At 44.4% G+C, this 23107-nt stretch overlaps 1 protein-coding gene across 2 annotated transcripts in view; it reads right to left on the bottom strand.

Moving 5' to 3' along the window:
- Nucleotides 1-5612: 5612 nt before the first annotated feature.
- Nucleotides 5613-23107, bottom strand: part of fam241a (family with sequence similarity 241 member A) — a 38466-nt gene continuing 20971 nt past the window's right edge. Inside the window, exons 2-3 of one of the 2 annotated variants that reach the window (XM_085962218.1) lie at nt 9078-9179; nt 5613-6448 (exon numbers count right to left, since the gene is read on the bottom strand). In XM_085962218.1, the coding sequence (XP_085818344.1) occupies nt 6215-6448; nt 9078-9179 (336 nt within the window). In that variant the 3' untranslated portion in view covers nt 5613-6214. The remainder of the gene's footprint in view (nt 6449-9077; nt 9180-23107) is intronic. The other variant, XM_085962220.1, reaches the window with a different exon arrangement.

Raw genomic sequence — 23107 nt, 5'->3', positions numbered from 1 at the left:
GAAGCCATCCGCGATTCTTTCATATCTGGCCTCCGATCTAATTATATTAGACAGAGACTCCTCGAGAACGACTCGTTAATTTTAAAAACGGTTGTCGCTGCTGCTCGATCGTTAGATGTAGCCCAGAAGAATTCAGAAGTGTATGCATCAGCCCATGCATCTCTCTCAGCCTCGTGTGTTCTGAGTATGGAGGCATCCATAACACCAATGGAGCCCCCACTTAATCCTATTGTTGCGGCTGTGCCCCATGGGTCTAAATGTTATTTTTGTGGCCAATCTAAACACCCCAGGCAAAGTTGCCCAGCCAGAGAGGCTACCTGTTTTAAATGTAAGAAACGGGGACATTTTAGTAAAGTGTGTAAGGGTAATCCTGTACCCGATGTCTTCTCTGCTGCCGCCTATCGTTTTACTCTAGCCTCGGCTACGGTTGACCAGACCATACCGTGTTCCTTGTCAAAATCTATGATGGACATTAAGATTAATGGTCGTCCTACTGGGTGTTTGATAGACTGTGGCAGGACTGAAAGTTTTATACACCCCAACCTTGTTAACTCCTGTTCATTGAAGGTGTATCCTGCTCGAAGTGAAATTGTGATGGCGTCCAAATCCCTTACTTCGGAGGTAACTGGATATTGTAAAGTCACATTGACCGTTAAGGATACGGAGTATAAGGATTTTAAACTCCTCATATTACCTCAGTTGTGTGTGAACTTAATATTAGGCTTGGACTTCCAGTGTCAGCATGAGAGCGTTACCCTTAAGTATGGTGGATCCCAGCCTCCGCTCACAGTCTGCGGCCTTTCTACTTTAAACGTAAGCCCGCCTTCTTTGTTTGCGAACCTTGCTCCTAATTGTAGACCTATAGTGACTAAGAGTCGACGGTATAGTTCAGAAGATAAAACATTTATAAAAGATGAAGTGGAAAGGCTTCAACGGGAGGGAATCATCGAACACAGTGGTAGCCCGTGGCGTGCCCAGGTGGTGGTGGTTAAAACTAATGAGATGAAAAGACTTGTGGTCGATTATAGCCAGACTATAAACTTGTATACCCAATTAGACGCCTATCCTTTGCCTCGTATTTCTGAGATGGTGAACCAGATAGCTCAGTACCGCGTGTTCTCCACCATTGATTTAAAGTCTGTCTACCATCAAATCCCCATCAAAATAGAAGACCGACCTTATACGGCCTTCGAAGCTAATGGGCGCCTGTTCCAATTCCTTCGGGTGCCCTTTGGAGTGACGAATGGGGTATCCGTCTTCCAACGGGAGATGGATCGTATGGTGGATGAATACGCGTTGGAAGCAACATTCCCGTACCTGGACAATGTTACCATCTGTAGGCGTGACCAACGGGAGCATGATCAAAATCTCGCGAAGTTCCTAGAGACTGCAAAGAGGTTAAACCTGACCTACAACGAAAACAAGTGTACCTTCAATACTACACGTTTGTGTATTCTTGGTTGCGTTGTGGAGAATGGGGTAATCGGGCCAGACCCTGAAAGATTACGCCCACTTAAGGAATTACCTTTACCTCACACTGTAAAAGCCTTAAGAAGGTGTCTGAGATTCTTCTCGTACTATGCCCAGTGGGTGGCTAGCTACTCAGATAAAGTCCGACCTTATTAAGTCGACGTCTTTTCCACTATCGGCGGAAGCTCAGGAGGCTTTCCTTAATATCAAACGGGACATTGAGAAGGCAGTGGTATGTGCCGTGGATGAGAAGATCCCATTTCAAGTGGAAAGTGATGCATCTGATTTTGCGTTGGCAGCAACTCTTAACCAAGCTGGTAGACCAGTAGCCTTCTTCTCTCGTACATTGCAAGGACCAGAAGTTCGACATTCTTCAGTGGAAAAGGAGGCACAGGCAATTATTGAAGCAGTCAGGTATTGGAGACATTATCTCGCTGGCCAACGTTTTACGCTCATTACTGACCAGCGATCTGTGGCCTTTATGTTCAACACTAAGCAGAGAGGCAAGATCAAAAATGATAAGATTTTAAGATGGCGAATAGAACTGTCAACATATGACTATGATATTCAGTACAGGCCTGGAGTATTTAATGAGCCATCGGATGCTTTGTCACGAGGAGTATGTGCTAGTCTAGGTACAGATAAGCTTCAAAGTCTCCACGACGCACTCTGCCACCCTGGGGTTACCAGAATGAACCACTTCATTAAGTCCCACAATCTACCCTACTCTATTGAGGAGGTCCGGACAATGACCAGAACCTGTCATGTTTGTGCTGAATGCAAACCCCGCTTCTATAAGCTGTCCGAGCCAGCTCATCTTATTAAAGCAACTCGACCATTTGAGCGTTTGAGTCTCGATTTTAAAGGTCCCCTTCCATCGAGCGACCGTAATGTCTATTTTCTTAATATTATAGACGAGTACTCTCGGTTCCCTTTTGTTATCCCCTGTCCGGATGTGACTAGTGCTGTTGTAATTAAATGCCTCTGCCAACTGTTTTCCTTGTTCGGCATGCCTAACTATATACATAGTGATAGGGGTTCTTCCTTTATGAGCGAAGAATTACGACAGTTTTTGCTATCGAAGGGGATTGCAACGAGTAGAACTACCAGCTATAACCCTCGTGGTAATGGGCAGGTCGAGAAAGAAAATGTGACAGTGTGGAAGGCTATCGTACTGTCTCTGAAGTCACGAGGCCTGCCGGCCTCTTGCTGGCAGGATGTCCTGCCAGACGTGCTGCATTCCATAAGGTCTCTTTTGTGTACAGCGACGAATGCCACCCCTCATGAAAGGATGTTTAGTTTTCCAAGAAAAGCTACTAATGGAGTATCGTTACCCACATGGTTGACGACCACGGGCCCGGTGTTGTTGCGCAGACATGTGAGAGGCCACAAGATTGATCCACTGGTGGAGGAAGTACAACTCCTCCATGCTAATCCCCAGTATGCATATATTCAATATTCGGATGTGCGAGAGGATACGGTCTCTATTAAAGATCTTGCACCTGCTGGAGCTCGAAAAGAGTTCGACTCCGAGAGTAGAGTTTTCAATCGTGGTATTGGACCTTCAGAGACACAAACCCTCAGTGTGGAAAATACTGATGATTCTAGGAATTCGAATGAACCGGAGTTAGTACTCCGGGAGGAGCCTCAGCAAGAGTTACGTCGTTCCCAGAGGATTATCAGACCAGCTGACAGACTGAATCTATAGCAGGGGGTGAATGTGATGAAATAACTGTGTTCTGGTATTTGTACTTGCACTTGCAATGTCTGGAATGTTCCACTAGGGGGAACCACTAATGCTCCTCCCTGGCCCCGCCCCTCTTCTGGTATGTTCTACCAAGGGCTCGGTCGATGATGGACTCTGTTAACTTTGCCATGATTCTTATTTAATAAAAGGCTTCAGTCTTAAGCTTTAACTTTGGATTCGGGCAGTTATTTGGCACATCATGAAGGGTAATAGAAATCTGGAATTTTCTCCCCAAAAAGGCTGTGAATGCTGGGTCAATTGCCATTTTCAAGATGGAGATTGACCATTTTTTTTTACGGTAAGGTATCAAACCATGATCTAAATGAATGGTGGAATCGGCTCAAGGATTTGAACAGCCTATTCCTGTTCCTATAAAATATTCAACCATAGGAATACAAGCTGACATGCAGCCCAACATGTAAAACATCATCATAGCGCATGGTACAATGACTCCAGTATAATCGCTGCATGCCCCTTTCTACGTAACCCACCAAACTAGAAACGGTGTAGACAGATTAAAAACAAGACAGGTGCCAAGTTCAATCTGGAATGAGTCCACCATTCCCAACTTAGTTTCCCTCTGTTTCCTAACATCAGAAAAAAAAATGTCCTGGACAACCACCTAAACGGAAGCTTTTTCTCTATGGCATCAAAACTCCATATCTTAGCCTTGTATAGAATCACAGAATTTACAGCACAGGACATGGCCATTTAGCCCATCCTGCTTGTACCAGTGTTTCAACTGGAGATGTCTATTCTAATTCTATTCCTCTGCCTTTTCCCAGTATACTTTTATACTCTTCCTTTTCAAAGGGATACTTCTCCAATTCTTTTGAAGAAATGTACCATCTCTGCACGAATAACCATTTGCGTAAAACTTCTGTGTTCTAATAGCCGTGTGTGGAAAAAATGTTATCCAACCTCCGCTTTTATTCTTTTGCCAATTTTATATTCTGGTCACTGATTCGCCAATCAGTAGAAACAATCTTTCACTTTTAGCCTCTCAAAATCTCTCATGATTTTGAAAATCTATTGGGGGTCATCCAGCGAGGATGGTGTGTGGGAGGGTTAAGATCAGGTCGAGTCCACTTAGCGGCCTGAGGCTGCACCATTCCCCCCCAACGACATCTCGTCTTCACTGACTCTGATGTCAGCCAAGGCTCCCGCTGCAGGCGTGTGAGGGCCTAATTTAAATGTAAAAGTCGCAGCCCGGCGACATAATCGGTGTTACACCATGATTTTTATTAACGACTCGGGGAACTCTGCCCAGTGTCAAAGCCACCAGAGAAACCCGACGGGACGCAGAGTAGCCAGAAGAGACCAAGCCAAGTAAGATTTTTTATTTTTCCTGATGAGCAGGAAGAAATTCTTCTGTCTGTGCCAACTAGACTAAAGGCCAGAAGTTCCCCCAAAATGCAACTGCGTTTTTTTTTGTTGCGGGGGGGGGGGGGGGGGGGGGGTGGCCAGTGAGGTAGCCGTCAAGGTTGCCTGATCAAAAAGAAATCCATTGCCTACTATGGCCACAAAAACTGAATACACATTAAGCAATCATTATTTTTGTATCAATACAATCTGTAAAGTGGTTTAGAACACTTGACATGTAATTTAATTCAAGTAACCCATGCAACTCATTGAACCATTTTAGATTGAGGCTGCCATTTTGGAATTGGGCAAAATTCTGCAGAAATAAAAGCCCAAGGCAAATGTTAATGCCACAGTGTTGTCATTTTCCTTCAAATGTGAATTTGTTTGTATGGGAAAGCTTGAAGATTTTAGAATGGCATTATTGGTGGTATCTTGCCAAAATACTCATACCAAAATATGTTTGAAAAATAATAATTGAAAATGCTGGAAGTGCACAGCATGTTGTCCTGAAAGGGGAAACTAGATTAACAGTTCAGGTATAACTCTCACGTTTACATCTTAAAAACAAAATATACATGTAAGCAGAAGGGATCATATTTACCAATTACTGTAAAATGAAAATGCAGGAACTTTTTTTTACTGCAAGGGTGGTAATTATGTGGAACAGATTACTGGCACAGGTGGTGAAACAAGGAGGAACTAGACAGGTTCTTGTCAACAAATGGGATTCAGGTTTATTAGAAATGCATGAAGAGAATACTGTGGATAGGTAGGCTAGTTGGACCCAAGGTCTTCACCTGCCTGAAACTGCTACTGTGTTACAATTTTGCAATACTAAACTCTTTAGCGTTTATCCTAAGCAGCCATGATCATTTATACGGCTATTATGGCATTGCTTCCTTACGTACGTACTTCCCTCCCTCCAGATTTTGCCCCTCTTCTCAATGTTGGTCACTCAAAGTGAGCTATGGTTCCATAGAAAAAGGAAAGATTGAAGGAAAAGTAAAATAAACCATGGAGTACAATAGTGTTGCACTTTTTTACAAAATGTTTTATTTTAAATATCCATGTATTGTAAAGCAGGTTCAGGAGTACTGATGAAATCAAAATTGGCTTCAGAAAAACACATTTCAAGTAATACTTCACGTCAATGCTATAAAGAATGATGCAAAGATAAATCTGATATTTATGCAAACCGTTTGCTTAAAATGCTTAGAGTAAAAATAACTTTACAATAATTAACAAGACTTTTACCTGTAAATAACATGGCAAATATTTCTCTCATACTTCAAGCCCTGAGCTTTTCTGAACAAAATGATCTTTGAGACATCTGTAGTCTAGTACCTCAAAAATGAAATATGTTCAATAAAAATACTGCATTTCAGACAAAGCCTTGTAAATATTGTATATGTATATATAGTACAATCATTTTTTGCAAAGGAGATTTAAAAAAGCTTAAAAGTTAGTAAATAGCAATACTTTAAAATTTATATGGTCATTTGCATATTCTGGCATTTTACACTTGTATATATATTTATAAATATACACACACCTCAATACAAATTTTGAACATAATTATATAACATATACAAAGTAGAAAACTGGATTTCATATACATTCTTCTGAAACCTTTTATTCTTGGATGAAAATAACAACAAGGCAGAGAGCTCCCACTAAAGTTAAAGCTTGTAATCCAAGGAAACCCAACATGACCCAAAAGAAAACCATTACAACTGGCTCCACAACACGGGGCCCAAATTGCATCCGCGAGAAGCCTATACTGAGCAGGCATTTGTTGAGCTCCCCAAAGAGTGTTCCCATTTTTTTGCAGTCATCAATGGCACTTTCTTCCTCATCCACTGGAACCTGTTGAAGAAAAAAGGGAAATAGTACTTGCCATTTTGCCACATGCACTAATCCTATTCAAACTATACATGTTCCCATTATTTACAGTCACATATGGATATGATTGTCATTAAATAGTGCTGTCAGACACGTTAATCTAACAAATATTGTTGGGGAAACATCAGTTTTCAATTCTTCAATACCGGCAACAGACGTTGAATTAAAATATAGAAAAAAAAAATTTCTACATTAGGTGCAGAATATGCCAGCAGAAATCTGACATTCTTTGGAATGCCAATGATATTGACAAGATAGAAATGTGGCAGGTGGGAGTGACTATAGAATTAAAATAAGACGCAACTGGATTAATCAATAAAAAAGTTCAAGGAAACAGTTATGTTACAATGAAGTACAGGTAGACTATCCTTTATCCGCACTTCCGAAAACCTCTAAAAACCGAAAGTTTTTTCGTGGAGCGTAAGTCGTGCGCACATGACCCGAGTGGCGCCAAACATGACAGGAGTGGTCCGGGAGCTCTGCCTTTCCCTGTGAGCAGGGCAGAGGGTCACAGAGTTCCCTCCTGGGTAGGAGATTGCAGGTCGAGCCGGGCAGTGTGAAGGAGGTACCAGGAGAGTGAACCCAACAATACAGCGGCCCGTTCGATAGCTGCAGCGGCCCGTCCGATAGTCTTTTCTTTTCCCCCCCGCCCCGACCTGATTTGCAGGCCAGCTTAGTGTAGGAGTCAGCCGATATCCGGCTTTCCCACAACTGGCGGCGGCAGTCGAGCCCCAGACCCCCGCTAAGTCAAGGAATTCAGATACGGAGCAGGGGGAGCCGGAAACCTCGATCTAACGGCAGAAATCAGCAGCCGTTTTGTTAGGTTTTTTTTCTTCCCCTAGGTTTTTTTTCCTTCCCCTAGCATTTTTTAAAAAAAAAGTCAGGCTGTGGAAAGAGTCTCTGTAGCTTAGCAACAGCTTCAGAGACACTTCCAAGGCAGGGCCCAAGTGTTTACAAGCTGTAACAGTGTTTGTTGTCAGAAAACCTTCTGAAATCCGAAAAATTCCGAAAACCGAAACACAGCTGGTCCCAAGGTTTTCGGATAAAGGATAGTCTACCTGTAGTAACAAACGCTGCAAATCCATCGTCAAAATCATGAAATGCTGGAAATGGACAGCAGATTGATCAGCACCCAATGACAAAGGAAGGTTCATGCTTTAAGTATGATCCTCCATTTCACATTTTGTTATTTCAGATTTTTTTCTCTTTTTATCTCAATAGAAATTCTTTGACCTTGGATAGCATATTTGGGTGCATAGATTGTATTGTTAAATGATGGCACTTGGCATCCCTGCATTAAACATCCTCCTTCCCTTCTCTCTGACAAAAAAAAATTAAGTTCACCTCATCCTTTTAAAAAAAAGTATCCACACGATAATTATATGTTCCACGCTTCATATCTAATTCATACTTTTAATTCTTTTCTTGCCAATTCTTTTATATAAAGTGAAAGGGCTCATTGCCAAGGACAATGGCCTGGAATTTAACAGCCCACACCTTCCCTCGACAGGCAGGAAAGTGTCCAGCTAGGGGATAAAATTTGAAAATTCTAGCTCCCGGCTACAACCCGCCGCATAAAATGACAGCAACACATGGCATCGATGACATTCCAGCTACAGGCAGGCGGGGGCCTACTTAATATTCAAAAGTCGCAGCCCAATAACATCATCGGTACCGTGACGTAATCTTAACTTAAAGATAGTGGGAGTCTCACACTGTCCGTAGCCTGGCAGCAGAACCATGGCGGGAGGCACCAACTGGCCAGAAGAGGCCAAGGTAAGTTTTAAAAATTTACTTCTGGTAGAACTCTGTGGGCCAGCAGGAGCAGGAGTACCCCTCCTACAGGGCCTGCAAGGAGTCATTGGGCCTCCCCACCACCGATCGCCTCCAGACCCCTCCTCCTACCGACCGTTTCATGGGTTCCCGGCTGCAGCCTCCTACCACCAAATTCCCGCTCCCCGCCCACTGGCCAGGTAGTGGATCTGTTCTGTTAATGAAGTCCTGCCATTCAGTCAGGCCTCCACGCCCAGACTCTCTGGGAGCACTGCCTGCTTTGGGGCTTGCGCGCGTTGTTCCTGCATCCCTTTTAAAATCAGGGCCAATGAGAGAGTGATATAGTCAAGTACATTATATGCAAATACATTAACATTAAAAACAATTAAACGTAAAGCACTCGTAGAGTTGTAGAAGGTTACAGAGATAAGGAGGGAGGGTATGAAGAGATTAAAACATGAGGATGGGAATTTTACATTTGAGGCATTAAGGGACCGGGAGCCAATGTAGGTCCACAAGCACAGGAGTGATACGTGAGCGGGACTGGTGTGACATTGGATATGGACAGCAGAGTTTTGTAGGAGCCGAGGAGACTGGCCAGGATAGCATTGGAATAGTCAAGTCTGGAGGGGACAGAGCATCGATGAGAGTTTCGGCAGCAGATGGGCTGAGGTGGTGGCAAAGGTAGGTGATGGTATAGAGGTGCAAGTAGGCAGTCTTTGCATTGGAGAGAATATGGGGTTGGAAGATCAGCTCGAGGTCGAATAGGTCCAACCGCCCCCTACCCCTCTCCTCCTTTAGGGCCCTCCTTAAAACCCACCTCTTTGACAAAGCTTTCCGTCTTCCCTTCTAATGTTTCCTTCCCTGTCTCGTGTCCATTTTTATCCGACAACGCCTCGGTGAAGCACCTTGGGATATTTTTCTATGTTAAAAGCACTATATAAATACACGTTATTTTGAAGTAGAGCAAATATATTTAATTGCTCAAATTGAATAGAATTTATTTAAGAAAAAAAATACATTTTACACACAAACAGGTCTATAAGTGACCACCTTCTGATCTTGGACTAGTTAAACAGTTGGCAATAAAGTGTTCTGTCATTGGAATGTTGCAATGTTGTGAAGAGCAACGACAGGGCATATCTCAACAACACTGCATACTTCAGGAATATTTCATACTCCATTAATCTTTGCAGCACTTGTCAACTTCACGTTGTAAAGAAGTTTTACTCTTGTCTGAACAAACTCAATAAACATGAATACAGCGAAACATGTGAAATATGCATTTTGTACTATGCAGGAAGAGGTGCAATATTACTAAATTCCCAATAGCACAAAACCAGGATACTTAAACAGTCTGAAAGTAACACATCTACTTCACATGTCACCAGTGACATTCAAACAGAACATGTAAAAAAAATAATTCTCCCACCCTCAGATGTCAGGCAGGGATGGTTTCAACATCAGATTAAAAGGGGCATGATGGTGCAGAAAGGTTTGTGCAGGTGGAATATTTACTGAGATTTTACTGACGTGCATTTTCTGATACACGGACAGACTCAGGGATAGTGATGCAGGAGTCTGGGATGTTGGCTGAAGGGTATGATTCTGTGACCGGGGTCAAGCAAGGCTGTGTCATCGCACCAACACTCTTCTCGATCTTCCTTGCGGCAATGCTCCATCTCACCCTCAGTAAGCTCATTTACAGAACAAACGGGAAACTGTTCAACCTCCGTCGCCTCCAGTCCAGATCCAAGGTTGTCCCTTCCTATGTTGTCGAATTACAGTATGCAGAGACGCTTGCGTCTGCGCTCACTCGGAGGTCGAACTCCAAACCATCGTTAACACCTTCACCGAAGCGTACGAGAGCATGGACCTTACATTAAACATCCGTAAGACAAAGGTCCTCTACCAACCTGCCCCCGCCACACAGTACTGCCCCTTGATTATCAAAATCCATGACAAGGCCTTGTGCAATGTGGACCACTTTCCATACCTCGGGAGCCTACTGTCAACAAGAGCAGATGTCAATGACGAAGTCCAACACTGCCTTCAGTGTGCCAGTGCAGCCTTCGGTCACCTGAGGAAGAGAGAGTGTTTGAAGACCAGGACCTCAAACCCAGCACCAAGCTCATGGTCTACAGAGCAGTAGTAATACCCGCCCTTCTGTGTGCCTCAGAGACATGGACCATGTACAGCAGGCACCTCAAAGCACTGGCGAGGTGCCACCAACGCTGCCTCCGCAAGCTCCTGCAAATCCATTGGCAGGATAGGCGCAACGACGTCAGTGTGGAGTTTGCACATTCTCCCCGTGTTTGCGTGGGTTTCCTCCGGGTGCTCCGGTTTCCTCCCACAGTCCAAAGATGTGCGGGTTAGGTTGATTGGCTATGATAAATTGACCCTTAGTGTTAGGGGGATTAAATACGTGGGGTTGCGGGGATAGGGTGGGATATGTGCTGATGTAGGGGTTACGGGGATCGGGTGGGATATGTGTCGGTGCAGGCTCGATGGGCCGAAATGGCCTCTATCTGCACTGTGGGGTTTCTGTTCTGTTCTGTTCTGTTCAGGCCAACATCCCCAGCATCGAAGCTTTGATCACGCTCGATCAGCTCCGATGGACGGGTCACATCGTCTGCATGCCCCATAAGAGACTCCCAAAACAAGCGCTCTACTCGGAGCTCTGACACAGCAAGAGAACCCCAGGTGGGCAGCGGAAACGCTTCAAGGACACCCTCAAAGCCTCCTTGAAAAAGTGAAAAATCCCCACCGACACCTGGGAATCCCTGGCCCAAGACCATACAAAGTGGAGGAGAAACATCCGGGAAGGCGCCGAATACCTAGAGTCTCTTCGCTGGGAGCAAGCGGAAGCCAAGCGCAAACAGCGGAAGGAGCGCACGTCAACCTAAGCACCCCATCCACCCGCCCCTTCAACCACCGTCTGCCCCACCTGTGACAGAGACTGTAGGTCCTGCACTGGACTAATCAGTCACCTGCGAACTCATTTTTAAATGTGGAAGCAAGTCATCCTCGGTTCCGAGGGACTGCCTAAGAAGAGATGATGATTCTGAGAGTATGGCTATTTCAGGCTGTTGCTTGACTAGTCTGTGGGACAGCTCTCCCAATGTTAGTACAAGTCCCCAGATGTTAGTGAGGAGGACTTTGCAGAGTTGACTGGGCTGGGTGTGCCTTTGCCGTGTCCGATGCCGGGTGGTCCATCCGGTTTTATTCTTGTTGTTTTTCCTAGTAGTTTGATACAACTGAGTAGCTTGCTAGGCCAGTTCAGAGGGCAGTTAAGAGTCAACCACATTGCTGTGGGTCTGGAGTCACATATCGGCAGACCAGGTAAGGACGACAGATTTCCTTCTCTAAACCAGATGGGTTTTTAACGACAATCGGCCAAACCAGCACAAAAGCTGGTGATAGGGAGCATGCAAAACAATGTGGGTGCAGTTAATGGCAACTTGCACCTAACGGGAAGAGGAGGCTCCATGAACATCTCCATCCTCAATGATGGTGGAGCCCAGCACATGAGTGCAAAAGACAAGGCTGAAGCATTTGCAAACATCTTCAGCCAGAAGTGCCAAGTGGATGATCCATCTCGGCCTCCTCCCCGCCATCTCAGAAGCCAGTCTTCAGCCAATTCGATTCCCTCCACGTGATATCTAGAAATGGCTGAGCGCACTGGATACAGCAAAGGCTATGGACCCCGACAACATCTCGGCTGTACTGCTGAAGACTTGTATTCAAGAACTAGCCGCCCCTCTAGCCAAGCTGTTCCAGTACAGCGACAACATCGGCATCTATCCTACAAAGTGGAAAATTGCCCAGGTATGTCCTGTCCACAAAAAGCAGGACAAATCCAATCCAGCCAATTACCGCCCCATCAGCCTACTCTCAATCATCAGCAAAGTTATTAAGCGGCACTTACTCACCAATAACCTGCTCAGCAATGCTCAGTTTAGGTTCTGCCAGAACCACTCAGCTCCAGACCCCATTACAGCCTTGGTCCAAACATGGACAAAAGAGCTGAATTCCAGAGGTGAGGTGAGAGTGACTGCCTGCATGCAGCTTGGGCTGATAAGTGGCAAGTAACATTCGCGCAACACAAATGCCAGGTAATGACCATCTCCAACAAGAGAGTCTAGCCACCTCCCCATGACATTCAATGGGATTACCATCACCAAATCCCCAACCACCAACACCCTGGGGGTCACCATTGACCAGAAACTTAACTGGACCAGCCACATAAATACTGTGGCTATAAGAGCAGGTCAGAGGCTGGGTATTCTACAGCGAGTAACTCACCTCCTGACTCCCTAAAGCCTTTCCATCTACAAGGCACAAGTCAGGAGTGTGATGGAATACTCTCCACTTGCCTGGATGAGCTCAGCTCCAACAACACACAAGAAGCTCGACACCATCCAGGACAAAGCAGCCTACTTGATTGGCACCCCATCCTCCACCTTAAACATTCACTCCCTCCACCACCGGCACACCATGGCTGCAGTGTGTACCATCTACAAGATGCACTGCAACAACTCGCCAAGGCTTCTTCGACAGCACCTCCCAAACCTGCGACCTGTACCACCTAGAAGGACAAGGGCAGCAGGTACATGGGAACACCACCACCTGCCAGTTCCCCTCAAGTCACACACCATCCTGACTTGGAAATATATCGCCGTTCCTTCATTGTCACTGGGTCAAAATCCTGGAACTGCCTCCCCAACAGCACTGTGGGATTACCTTAACCACACGGACTGCAGCGGTGGCTCACTACCGCCTTCTTGAGGGCAATTAGGGATGGGCAATAAATGCTGGCCTTGCCAGCGATGCCCACATCCCATGAATGGAAGAAAAAGGTAAACAGGTAAGTATTTTAGGCAAATTAAAACTTAGAAGAGATACAGAATAGTTAGCATTGGCTATATTAGTTAGAAATGGAAAATAGAGATAGTGGGAAAGAAGAGAATAGGAGGAAAAGGAACGACAAGCGAGCAAAGCAATTACATTTTTAATGTTTATACTTAAAATTCTATTTTGTAACATATGGTTGTCAAGTTATGCAGCTACTCCTGACATCCTTGTAGCATTGTTACATTAGTACTAGGATTTATTTTTGTGCAACTTGTAGGATTTTATAGTTTTTACCCAGAAGCCTGGAACACCAACTGTCCAGACTCAGTGGTGCACAATATTTTCTTGTGGTTTGGATTCAGTGCTGTCTGAAGCAGTGCAAGAGCTGACGAGCTTGTAGTGCACTGATGTTTTTTGCCATGAACATCTCACAAACAAATAATAAAGTAAATAACTTGAATGTGTTGTTATCTGTATGAAATGTTGATGCCATTGTACATAGTACAAACATATACACATTGGTTGAATTTTCAAACATCATCAGATTCAAAATACTAGCAACGAAAGCTCCCACAAACACTCAACACTTCTGCAATCTTGTTTCTGATTTGCTTGACATGAGTAGAAAAGGAAGTGGGAAAACCTCACTTCACATCAGAGCAGATCTCAGCTGAAAATTGAAAGAATTTTTAACTATTTCAGGCATGGAGATCAAATCCATTTTCAGCATTTTATTTATTCCAATGCTAGCTTTATTGGTTTTAGCTCTTTAAAAAGTCCCCTTACCTATACAATGCAGAATGTCAAAGCCAGATTTACATATTTTTAGAGTGATCTGGAGACTACAAGCCCTGTGAAGCTGAAAGAGTACAATGTTCATAACAAAGGCCCATTGTTTCCTCCATAGTCCTGTCCCCAGAGTGGAAACAAACACTGATTGCATTTACATATAAGGACGATTGCATTTTGAGAGTAGTGATTACATTCATTATTCATCAGTATCTGAAGTGAGCCAGATAATTTAAAGTGGATGGACACCAAAGACTGATGAATATGAAATATAATATTAATGTGCACAAGAAACTTTACATAAAGATTTATACAATCTTTTTAACTAATTCCCAACACCTAAAATGCACTCAGAGAAGGAGAAGATTGCACAGCAAGCTGTATAACTTAAGTCTCTACCAATTCCTTTGCACTGCATCAAACCACACTAGATTACAACACTTGTATAGTACACTAAACCCAAGCAATCAACCATTCCTACCACATCCTACAGAATGCCCACTTTAAAGCATGTTTTACAAAGTCACTGACCTACAGCAAACAAAAAATTTTTAAATGGAGGAAAAACAAGATTAGAATGTATAGATTAGGTTCAGTAGAAAAGTAATTAAACAGAAAGAGAAAATGGGGAAGAAGACAGGACAAATGGAAATGTTTTAAAATGTTAATTATGTAAAATTGTTTTATATTTTTGTAGTTAAGCTAATATTGTAGAAATGAAGCCAATCCTGGCTTTCTGTGCTTTATTCCTATATACCATGATTGATTTCAGTATCACATTGCATGAACTGTAAAATATCCAACAGGGAGATTATAATTTCCCTGGTTCTGTCAGCAGGCTACTCATTTTGTAACATTAATAGGATGCCTTTCCAAGCAGCACAAAAATCATTGTATCCCCTGGAGTATCTGACTACCTAAATTTATACCCATCCTTATTACCTTCCATTTTGTTTCTTAATGTTTACCCCAGCTCTGTGATCCAAGTTAGACAGCCTGCTTGCTTACATCTACATAACTCTCTTCATTTTAAAAGAAACCTTATTTGACAAGACCAAGAATGTCATTTTTGAAAAAAGTCATTCAATAGTACCAAACTGCATTCCAAAGCATAGCCATAGAGTACTTTCAGTCAAATACCTGCAATAATCATGTACAGCTGACATGGACAAATTGTCCTGATTTTGAAAATAAATTGCACGATAGGAAGTATTTTTACAAGATTCCCTGAGGTTAGACAAAGCAGCAGCTCCATTTATGCACTTTACAGCCGTCCGGACTCAATATATAGAGTTCAACAATTTCAGATCATAACCTCGGCCCCTAATACATTTTTACTTACACCTCCCCCCCCCGCCACCCTGCCCCCCCACCCCCCCCCCATAGCGCCTTTAACGTAGTAAAATGCCCCAAGGCGCTTCACAGGAGTGTTAAAAACAAAATTTGACACCGAGCCACATAAGGAGAAATTAGGCAGATGACCAAAAGCTTGGTCAAAGAGTTAGGTTTTAAGACGCTCCGACTTAAAGGAGGAAAGAAAGGTAGAGAGGCGGAGAGGTTCAGGGAGGAAATTCCAGAGCTTAGGGCCTAGGCAGCTGAAGGCAATGCCGCCAATGGTTGAGCGATTAAAATCAGGGAGGCTCAAGAAGCCAGAATTAAAGGAGCGCAGATATCTCAGGGGGTTGTGGGGCTGGAGGAGATTACAGAGATAGGAAAGGGCGAGGCCGTGGAGGGGCTTGAAAACAAGGATGAGAATTTTAAAAATCGAGGCATTGCTTAACCTTGAGCCACTGTAGGTCAGCAATGGGTGAACTGGACTTGGGTGCAAGTTAGAATCATAGAAAGTTACAGAACGGAAGGAGGCCCTTTCAGCCCATCGTGTCCGCACCGGCCAACAAAGAGCTGTCCAGCCTAATCCCACTTCCCAGCTCTTGGTCCGTAGCCCTGCAGGTTAGAGCATCCCAAGTGCACATCCAAGTACTTTTTAAATGTGGTTGGGGTTCCTGCCTCTACCACCCTTTCAGGCAGTGAGTTCCAGACCCCCACAACCCTCTGGGCGAAGAAATTTCCCCTCAAATCCACTCTAAACCTTTCCCCAATTACTTTAAATCTGTGCCGCCTGGTTTTTGACCCCTCTGCTAAGGGAAATAGGTCCTTTCTAGCCACTTTATCTATGCCCCTCAATTTTATACACCTCAATAAGGTCTCCCCTCAGCCTCCTCTGTTCCAAGGAAAACAGACCCAGCCTATCCAGTCTTTCCTCATAGCTAAGATTCTCCACTCCCAGCAACATCCTTGTAAATCTGCTCTGTACCCTCTAGTGCAATCACATCTTTCCTGTAATGTGGTGACCAGAACTGTACGCAGTACTCTAGTGGAGGCCTAACTAGTGTTTTATACAGTTCAAGCATAACCCCCCTGCTCCTGTATTCTATGCCACGCTTGTTCTCTCTGCACAGACACAGCCAGACCTGCTGTGCTTTCCAGCAAAGTTTTTTGTTTTTTTTCCTGTTTTTCATACAGACCCCAGCATCTGCAACATTTGACCCCACCTCCTTGTTCTTTGATGTAATGTTTTCCTGACTGACCTGTTTGGACACCATTCACACCTTTGATTGCTGTGATTATCTCTCTGCCGAGGTGTGATAAAGGGCAGTTAGAAAGATTACCTGTAATCATCTGGCAGTTTTCTCTGACTATATATGCTGTGCCTGTATGCTTCTCTTCACTTCACCTGACAAAAGGAGCATCGCTCCGAAAGCTTGTGATTTCAAATAAAGCTGTTGGACTATAACCTGGTGTTGTGTGACTTCTGACATTTGTCCACCTCAGTCCAACACCGGCATCTCCACATCATGATGACTAATAAAGGCAAGCATTCCGTATGCCTTCTTAACCACCTTATCTACTTGGCCTGCTATCTTCAGGGATCTGTGGACATGCACTCCAAGGTCCCTTTGTTCCTCTACACTACTCAGTGTCCTACCATTTAATGTGTATTCCCTTTCCTTGTTAGCCCTCCCCATATGCATTACCTCACACTTCTCCGGATTGAATTCCATTTGCCACTGTTCTGCCCACCTGACCAATTTATTGATATCTTCCTGCAGTCTACAGATTCCTTCGGTATGAACCACATAGCCGATTTTAGTATCATCTGCAAACTTCTTAATCATACCCCCTATATTCAAGTCTAGATCATTGATATATACCACAAAAAGCAAGGGACCCAGTACTGAGCCCTGTGGAACCCCACTGGAAACAACCTTCCGGTCACAAAAACACCCATCAACCATTACCCTCTGCTTCCTGTCTCCAAGCCAGTTTTGAATCCAACTTGACACTTTGCCCCGGATCCCATGGGCTTTTAGCTTCGTGACCAGTCTGCCATGTGGAACCTTATCAAAAGCCTTGCTAAAGTCCATATACACTACATCAAACGCACTACCCTCACCTACCCTCCTTGTTACCTCCTCAAAAAATTCAATCAAGTTTGTCAGACATGACCTTCCCTTAACAAATCCGTGCTGACTATCCTTGATTAATCTGTGTCTTTCTAAATGAAGATTTAGCCTGTCCTTCAGAATTCTTTCCAATAATTTTCCCACCACCAAGGTTAGGCTGACTGGCCTGTAATTACTCGGTCTATCCATTTCTCCCTTTTTAAACAAGGGTACCACATTAGCAGTCCTCCGGCACCACACCTGAAGCCAAAGAGGATTGAAAAATGATGGTCAGGGCCTCTGCTAATCCCTCTTTTGCTTCGCTTAACAGCCTGGGATACATTTCATCCGGGCCTGGGGATTTATCCACTTTTAAAGCTGCTAAACCCCTTAATACTTCCTCTCTCACTATGTTTATTTCATCCAATATTTCACTCTCCTTCCCCCCCCCCGATAGCATTGTCTGCTTCGCCCTTCTCCTTTGTGAAAACAGACGCAAAGTATTCATTAAGAACCCTACCGACGTCTCCCGCCTCCACACACAGATTACCCTCATGATCTCTAATAGGCCCTACTCTTTCTTTAGTTATCCTCTTATGATCAGCCATGATCTCATTGAATGGCGGAGCAGGCTCGAGGGGCCGAATGGCCTACTCCTGCTCCTATCTTCCATGTTTCTATGTTACTCTTAATATATTTAAAAAACATCTTTGGGTTTTCCTTGATTTTACTGGCCAAGAATTTTTCATGCTCTCTTTGCTTTCCTAATATCATTTTTAATTGCACCCCTGCACTTTCTGTACTCCTCTAAAGATTCTGGAGTATTTAGCCCTTGGTATCCGTCATATGCCTCCCTTTTTTTCCTCTATCCTACCCTGCATGTTTCTAGACATCCAGGGGGCCCTAGATTTGTTAGTCCCATCTTTTTTCTTTAAGGGCACATGTTTGGTCTGAACCCTCTGGATCTCATCCTTGAATGCCTCCCACTGCTCTACCTTCAAGTAGCTGTTTCCAGTCCACTATGGCTAAATCCCCTCTGAGCTTAACAAAATGTGCTTTTCCCCAATTTAGAATTTTTATTCCTGGTCTATCCTTGTCCTTTTCCATAACTACCTTAAATCTAACAGAATTATGCTCACGAGCACCAAAATGCTCCCCACTGATACGCCTTCTACCTGCCCAGCTTCATTCCCTAAAACTAAGTCCAGAACCACCCCCTCCTTTGTTAGGCTTACTACATACTGGCTAAAAAAGTTCTCCTTTAGCAATTCCACACCTTCTATACCCTTCACATTAATATTATCCCAGTTAATATTGGGGTAGTTGAAAACCCCTATAGTTTTTGCACTTCTCAGAAATTTGTCTACATATTTGTTCTTCTATCTCCCTCTCACTGTTTGGGGGTCTATAGTACACTCCCAGCAGTGTGATCGCCCCTTTTTATTTTTCAAATCGACCCATATGGCCTCGTTTGATGATCCCTCCAACATATCATCCCTTCTCACAGCTGTAATAGTTTCTTTAATCAATACCACGAGCCCCCCCCTCCTGTTTTACCTCCCTCTCTATCCTGTCTGAAAATCCTGTAACCAGGAATGTTGAGTTGCCATACCTGCCCCTCTTTCAGCCATGTCTCTGTAATAGCTATAATATCATAGTCCCGAGTATCTACCTGTGCCCTCAGCTCATCTGCCTTGTTCGCTATACTCCTTGCATTTAGTACAGGCAAACCTCCTTGTTGACTACTATCTAGCCCTTGATTCCTCTGTCCTTCCAATTTACTTTCTATGTTTTGGTTTTCCAATTCCAGTTTTTCTTCCCTCCCTATTGACTCTATACTTAGGCTCCCATCCCCCTGCCAAGCTAGTTTAAACCCTCCCCAACAGCACTAGCAAACCCTCTCACGAGGATATTGGTCCGTTCCCATTGAGGTCTGACTTGTAGAGGTCCCACCTCCCCCAGAAACAGTTCCAATTCCTCAGGAATCTAAAGCCCTCCCTCCCACACCATCTCTCCAGCCACGTATTCATCTGCTCTATCTTCCTATTTCTGAACTCACTAGCATGTGGCACCGGAGATTACTAACTTTGAGGTCCTGCTTTTTAACCTCTTTCCTAGCTCCCTAAACTCTGCCTGCAGGACCTCATCCCTCTTCCTACCTATGTCATTGGTACAGATATAGACCACGACCTCTGGCTGTTCACCCTCCCCCCTCGGAATGCCCTGCAGCCAGCCATTCAGAGACATCCTTGACCCTTAGTTAGGACACGGGCAGAGTTTTGGATGATCTCAAGTTTATGGAGAATAGAATGTGGGAGGCCAGCCAGGAATGCATTGGAATCGTCAAGTCTAGAGGTAACAAAGGCATGGATGAGGGTTTCAGCAGCGGATGAGCTGAGGCAGGGGCGGAGACGGGCAATGTTACAGAGGTGGAAATAGGTGATCTTAGTTATGGCACGGATGTGTGGTCAGAAGCTCATTTCAGGTCAAATATGACACCAAGGTTGCAAACAGTGTGGCTCAGCCTCAGACGGTTTCCAAGGAGAGGGATGGAATTGGTGGCTAGGGAACAGAGTTTGTGACAGGAACTGAAGACAATGGCTTCGGTCATCCCAATATTTAGTTGGAGGAAATTTCTGCTCATCCAGTACTGGATGTCGGACAACCAGTCTGACAATTTAGAGACCGTGGAGGGGTCGAGAGAGGTGGTGGTGAGGTAGAGCTGAGTGTCGTCAGTGTACATGTTGAAACTGATGCTGTGTTTTCGGATGATGTCACCGAGGAGCAGCAGATAGATAAGAAATAAGAGGGGGCCAAGGATAGATCCTTGGGGGACACCAGAGGTAACGATGCGGGAGCGGGAAGAGAAGCCATTGCAGGCGATTCTCTGGCTACGATTAGATAGATAAGAATGGAACCAGGCGAGTGCAGTCCCACCCAGCTGGACGACGGTAGAGGCATTGTTGGAGGATGGAGTGGTCAACCGTGTCAAAGGCTACAGATAAGTCAAGAAGGACGAGGAGGGATAGTTTACCTTCGTCAGTCACAAAGAATGTCATTTGTGACTTTAATAAGAGCCGTTTTGGTGCTGTGGCAGGGGCGGAAATTTGATTGGAGGGATTCGAACATGGAGTTCCGGGAAAGATGGGCACGGATTTGGGAAGCGACAACACGTTCAAGGACTTGAGAGGAAAGGGAGGTTGGAGATGGGTGCTAGTTTGCAAGGACAGACGTGTCGAGGGTTGTTTTTTTGAGGAGAGGGATGATGATGGCAGATTTGAAGGCGAGGGGGGACAGTACTTGAGGAAAGAGAACTGTTAACAATATCAGCTAACATTATTTTGCTACATGTTATTTTTAATGTTAAATTGTTGAGGAAACTGAATCTCAGCCAAGAACCAGAAGAGATTCCTGTGAGGGCCATCACAAAGAGCAAGAGGTGAGAATTGCAGGGGGACAGTCCGAAGTCATCTTGTTTAAGCCAAGTAAGAAGATCCACCGATATGGCATATTCTTCATTTTGCATTTACACAAAATTAAGTTGTACCGTTTGAATAATTGAATCTGATCACAATAGCCATTCTGTATGTTCACCTTAGAACAACTTTCATTTATATAGCGCTCTTAACATAGTAAAATGTCCCAAGGTACTTACTGTGAAAAAGCAGATTCATAACCGGCCTCATCTCACCAAGTGTTTGCTCAGTCTGCTTTTAGGGAGATTGAAGGAGCACATGCATGAAAGACAGGACTATCCAATGCAGGTCAGAAAAGGGTATTATTGTTACCACCCACCCCCAAGGTTATATTATCACTCAAGTAAATATAGAGCAGTAAATAGGATGCTCAGACCACCGATCCTATGGAGGGATCTACATCACACCCAAATTTGTAATATCAACACTGGAAAATCCTGCAAGATCAGCCTAGTTTGATTTGGCCCATGTTTTATTCACAGGCATTTAGCACTGGGATGGATAAATTTCCCATGTTTAATACAAGTCGTCAGACTTTTCTATAACCATTACTAAATTTCAATATTAACCTGCAAAATCTATTTGCAATGCATTATATCTCATGTCCGATTTGATGCCGGACAGATACAATGAAAAGAAAAATTTACACTAAAACCCAGCTTAAAATAGTGGAGGAATGCAGCATCCTGACAGAAGGAAGTCCAGAAGTCTTCCACATCCTTACAATGCACTCGTCTATGGCAGCAAATATATAGATAATTCTTTTAGCCTAAGATCCAACAGACTATACATCCGCATTCAACTGGAATCATGTAACTAATACTTTAGCTCAACAAGGAACAAATTAAATCAGATGTGCAGCCTCTCCCAGTGGAATTCCTGATGGTGTGAATTCCACATGCAAAAGTGTAACATTTTTACACTCTTCCTAGTGCACACAATCTCCTATTTGCTTCCACTTATGTGAAAGTACAGATATTATTCAAAACTGGCATGCATAGTTTGGCCCAGATTCTTCTCGCCTACAGTCACAATGCATCTATAGTGGTCTGTATCAATACCAACTGCTGGTGCAGGAAAAACACTACGGGCTGGATTTTAACTCAGGTGCGGGATGGTGTCGTGTTATCCGAATTTCGTGTTTCCCACACGAATCTAAATGGATGTGGGAGATTGATGCAATTTTAACTTAATTGGCCAATTGATTTCAAACGTGTGGGAAGCCTTTGCAAATGGGTTTTTCATGACTGAAAGACCCCTCCGATGATGTCATCATTGCTGCTGCATTTCAGGTCCACAGCAAGCCTTGCTTCTTCTGCAGACTGCCAAGCTTCTTGACTGTGCAGTGTGAGGGAGCTGCAGCAAAAATGACAAGCGGGAGGGCAAGATCAGCTCCTCACTTTGACGAGGCGGCACTGCAGGCATTAGTCGATGGGGCTAGGGCCAACAGGGAGGTTCTGTTCCCTTCATCAGGGAGGAAGAGGCCTCCCACTCAGACCAAGGCAGTGTGGATACAGGTGGCTGAGGAGGTCAACTCCTTGGGAGTCACCCGCAGAACCTGGATACAGTGCAGGAAAAGATTTCATGACCTTCAGCGCACTGGAAAAGGGAGTATGAATTTCCCATCACCCTCAATCTGATCCCCATTGCCTTTCCTCACCAGCACTCAGCTTTAGCAAGCTCTTCCTCCACATCCCACTTGACACTGACATCCATGCACCCTTACCCATTCCCCCTCTCTCTATGCTCACATTCACATAACTATTTCACCATGCAGCCCTCACACTCCCCATCACTCTGATGCTTTGAACACAACTGACAACACACAGGGAGGGCCCTTGGTCTTGCAACCTCACTCCATCTTTGTCTCCTTCTAAGTATCTATGCTATGCAATCTCTACACTCACTCCTTCATTCTCACTCAACCTCCACTTGTCTCCCTCATTGCAGGAAAAGAGAGCTCACAACAGGAGAGCGAGAGCCAGGACAGGAGGAGTGACAGCCTCAATAGCCCACCTGACCCCCTGGGAGGAGTCCGTCCTGGAAATTATGGGCATTGATTGAGGATGATTCGCGCGTGGGGGACGGACAGACAGGTGCAACACAGCAAGCTGGTAACAGAAAAGTTTCCCATCTCTCTCTTTGACATTGCATGAGTCGCTGATAATGATTGTGAAGCTGTAACAGATGGACTTATGAGCATCTGCAAAAAGCTATGTGCATGTAGCCTTTGCATCACATCTCTGTCTCTTTCCTTTACTCCCCCACAGGACCATCACAAGCATCCG

Source organism: Somniosus microcephalus, chromosome 2, assembly GCF_052327205.1.
Source record: "Somniosus microcephalus isolate GS21.2 chromosome 2, FLI_Smic_1.0, whole genome shotgun sequence".
Lineage (NCBI taxonomy): Eukaryota > Metazoa > Chordata > Chondrichthyes > Squaliformes > Somniosidae > Somniosus > Somniosus microcephalus.
Note: the sequence above shows the minus strand (reverse complement) of the source record. Positions and strands in the feature narration are given on the sequence as shown.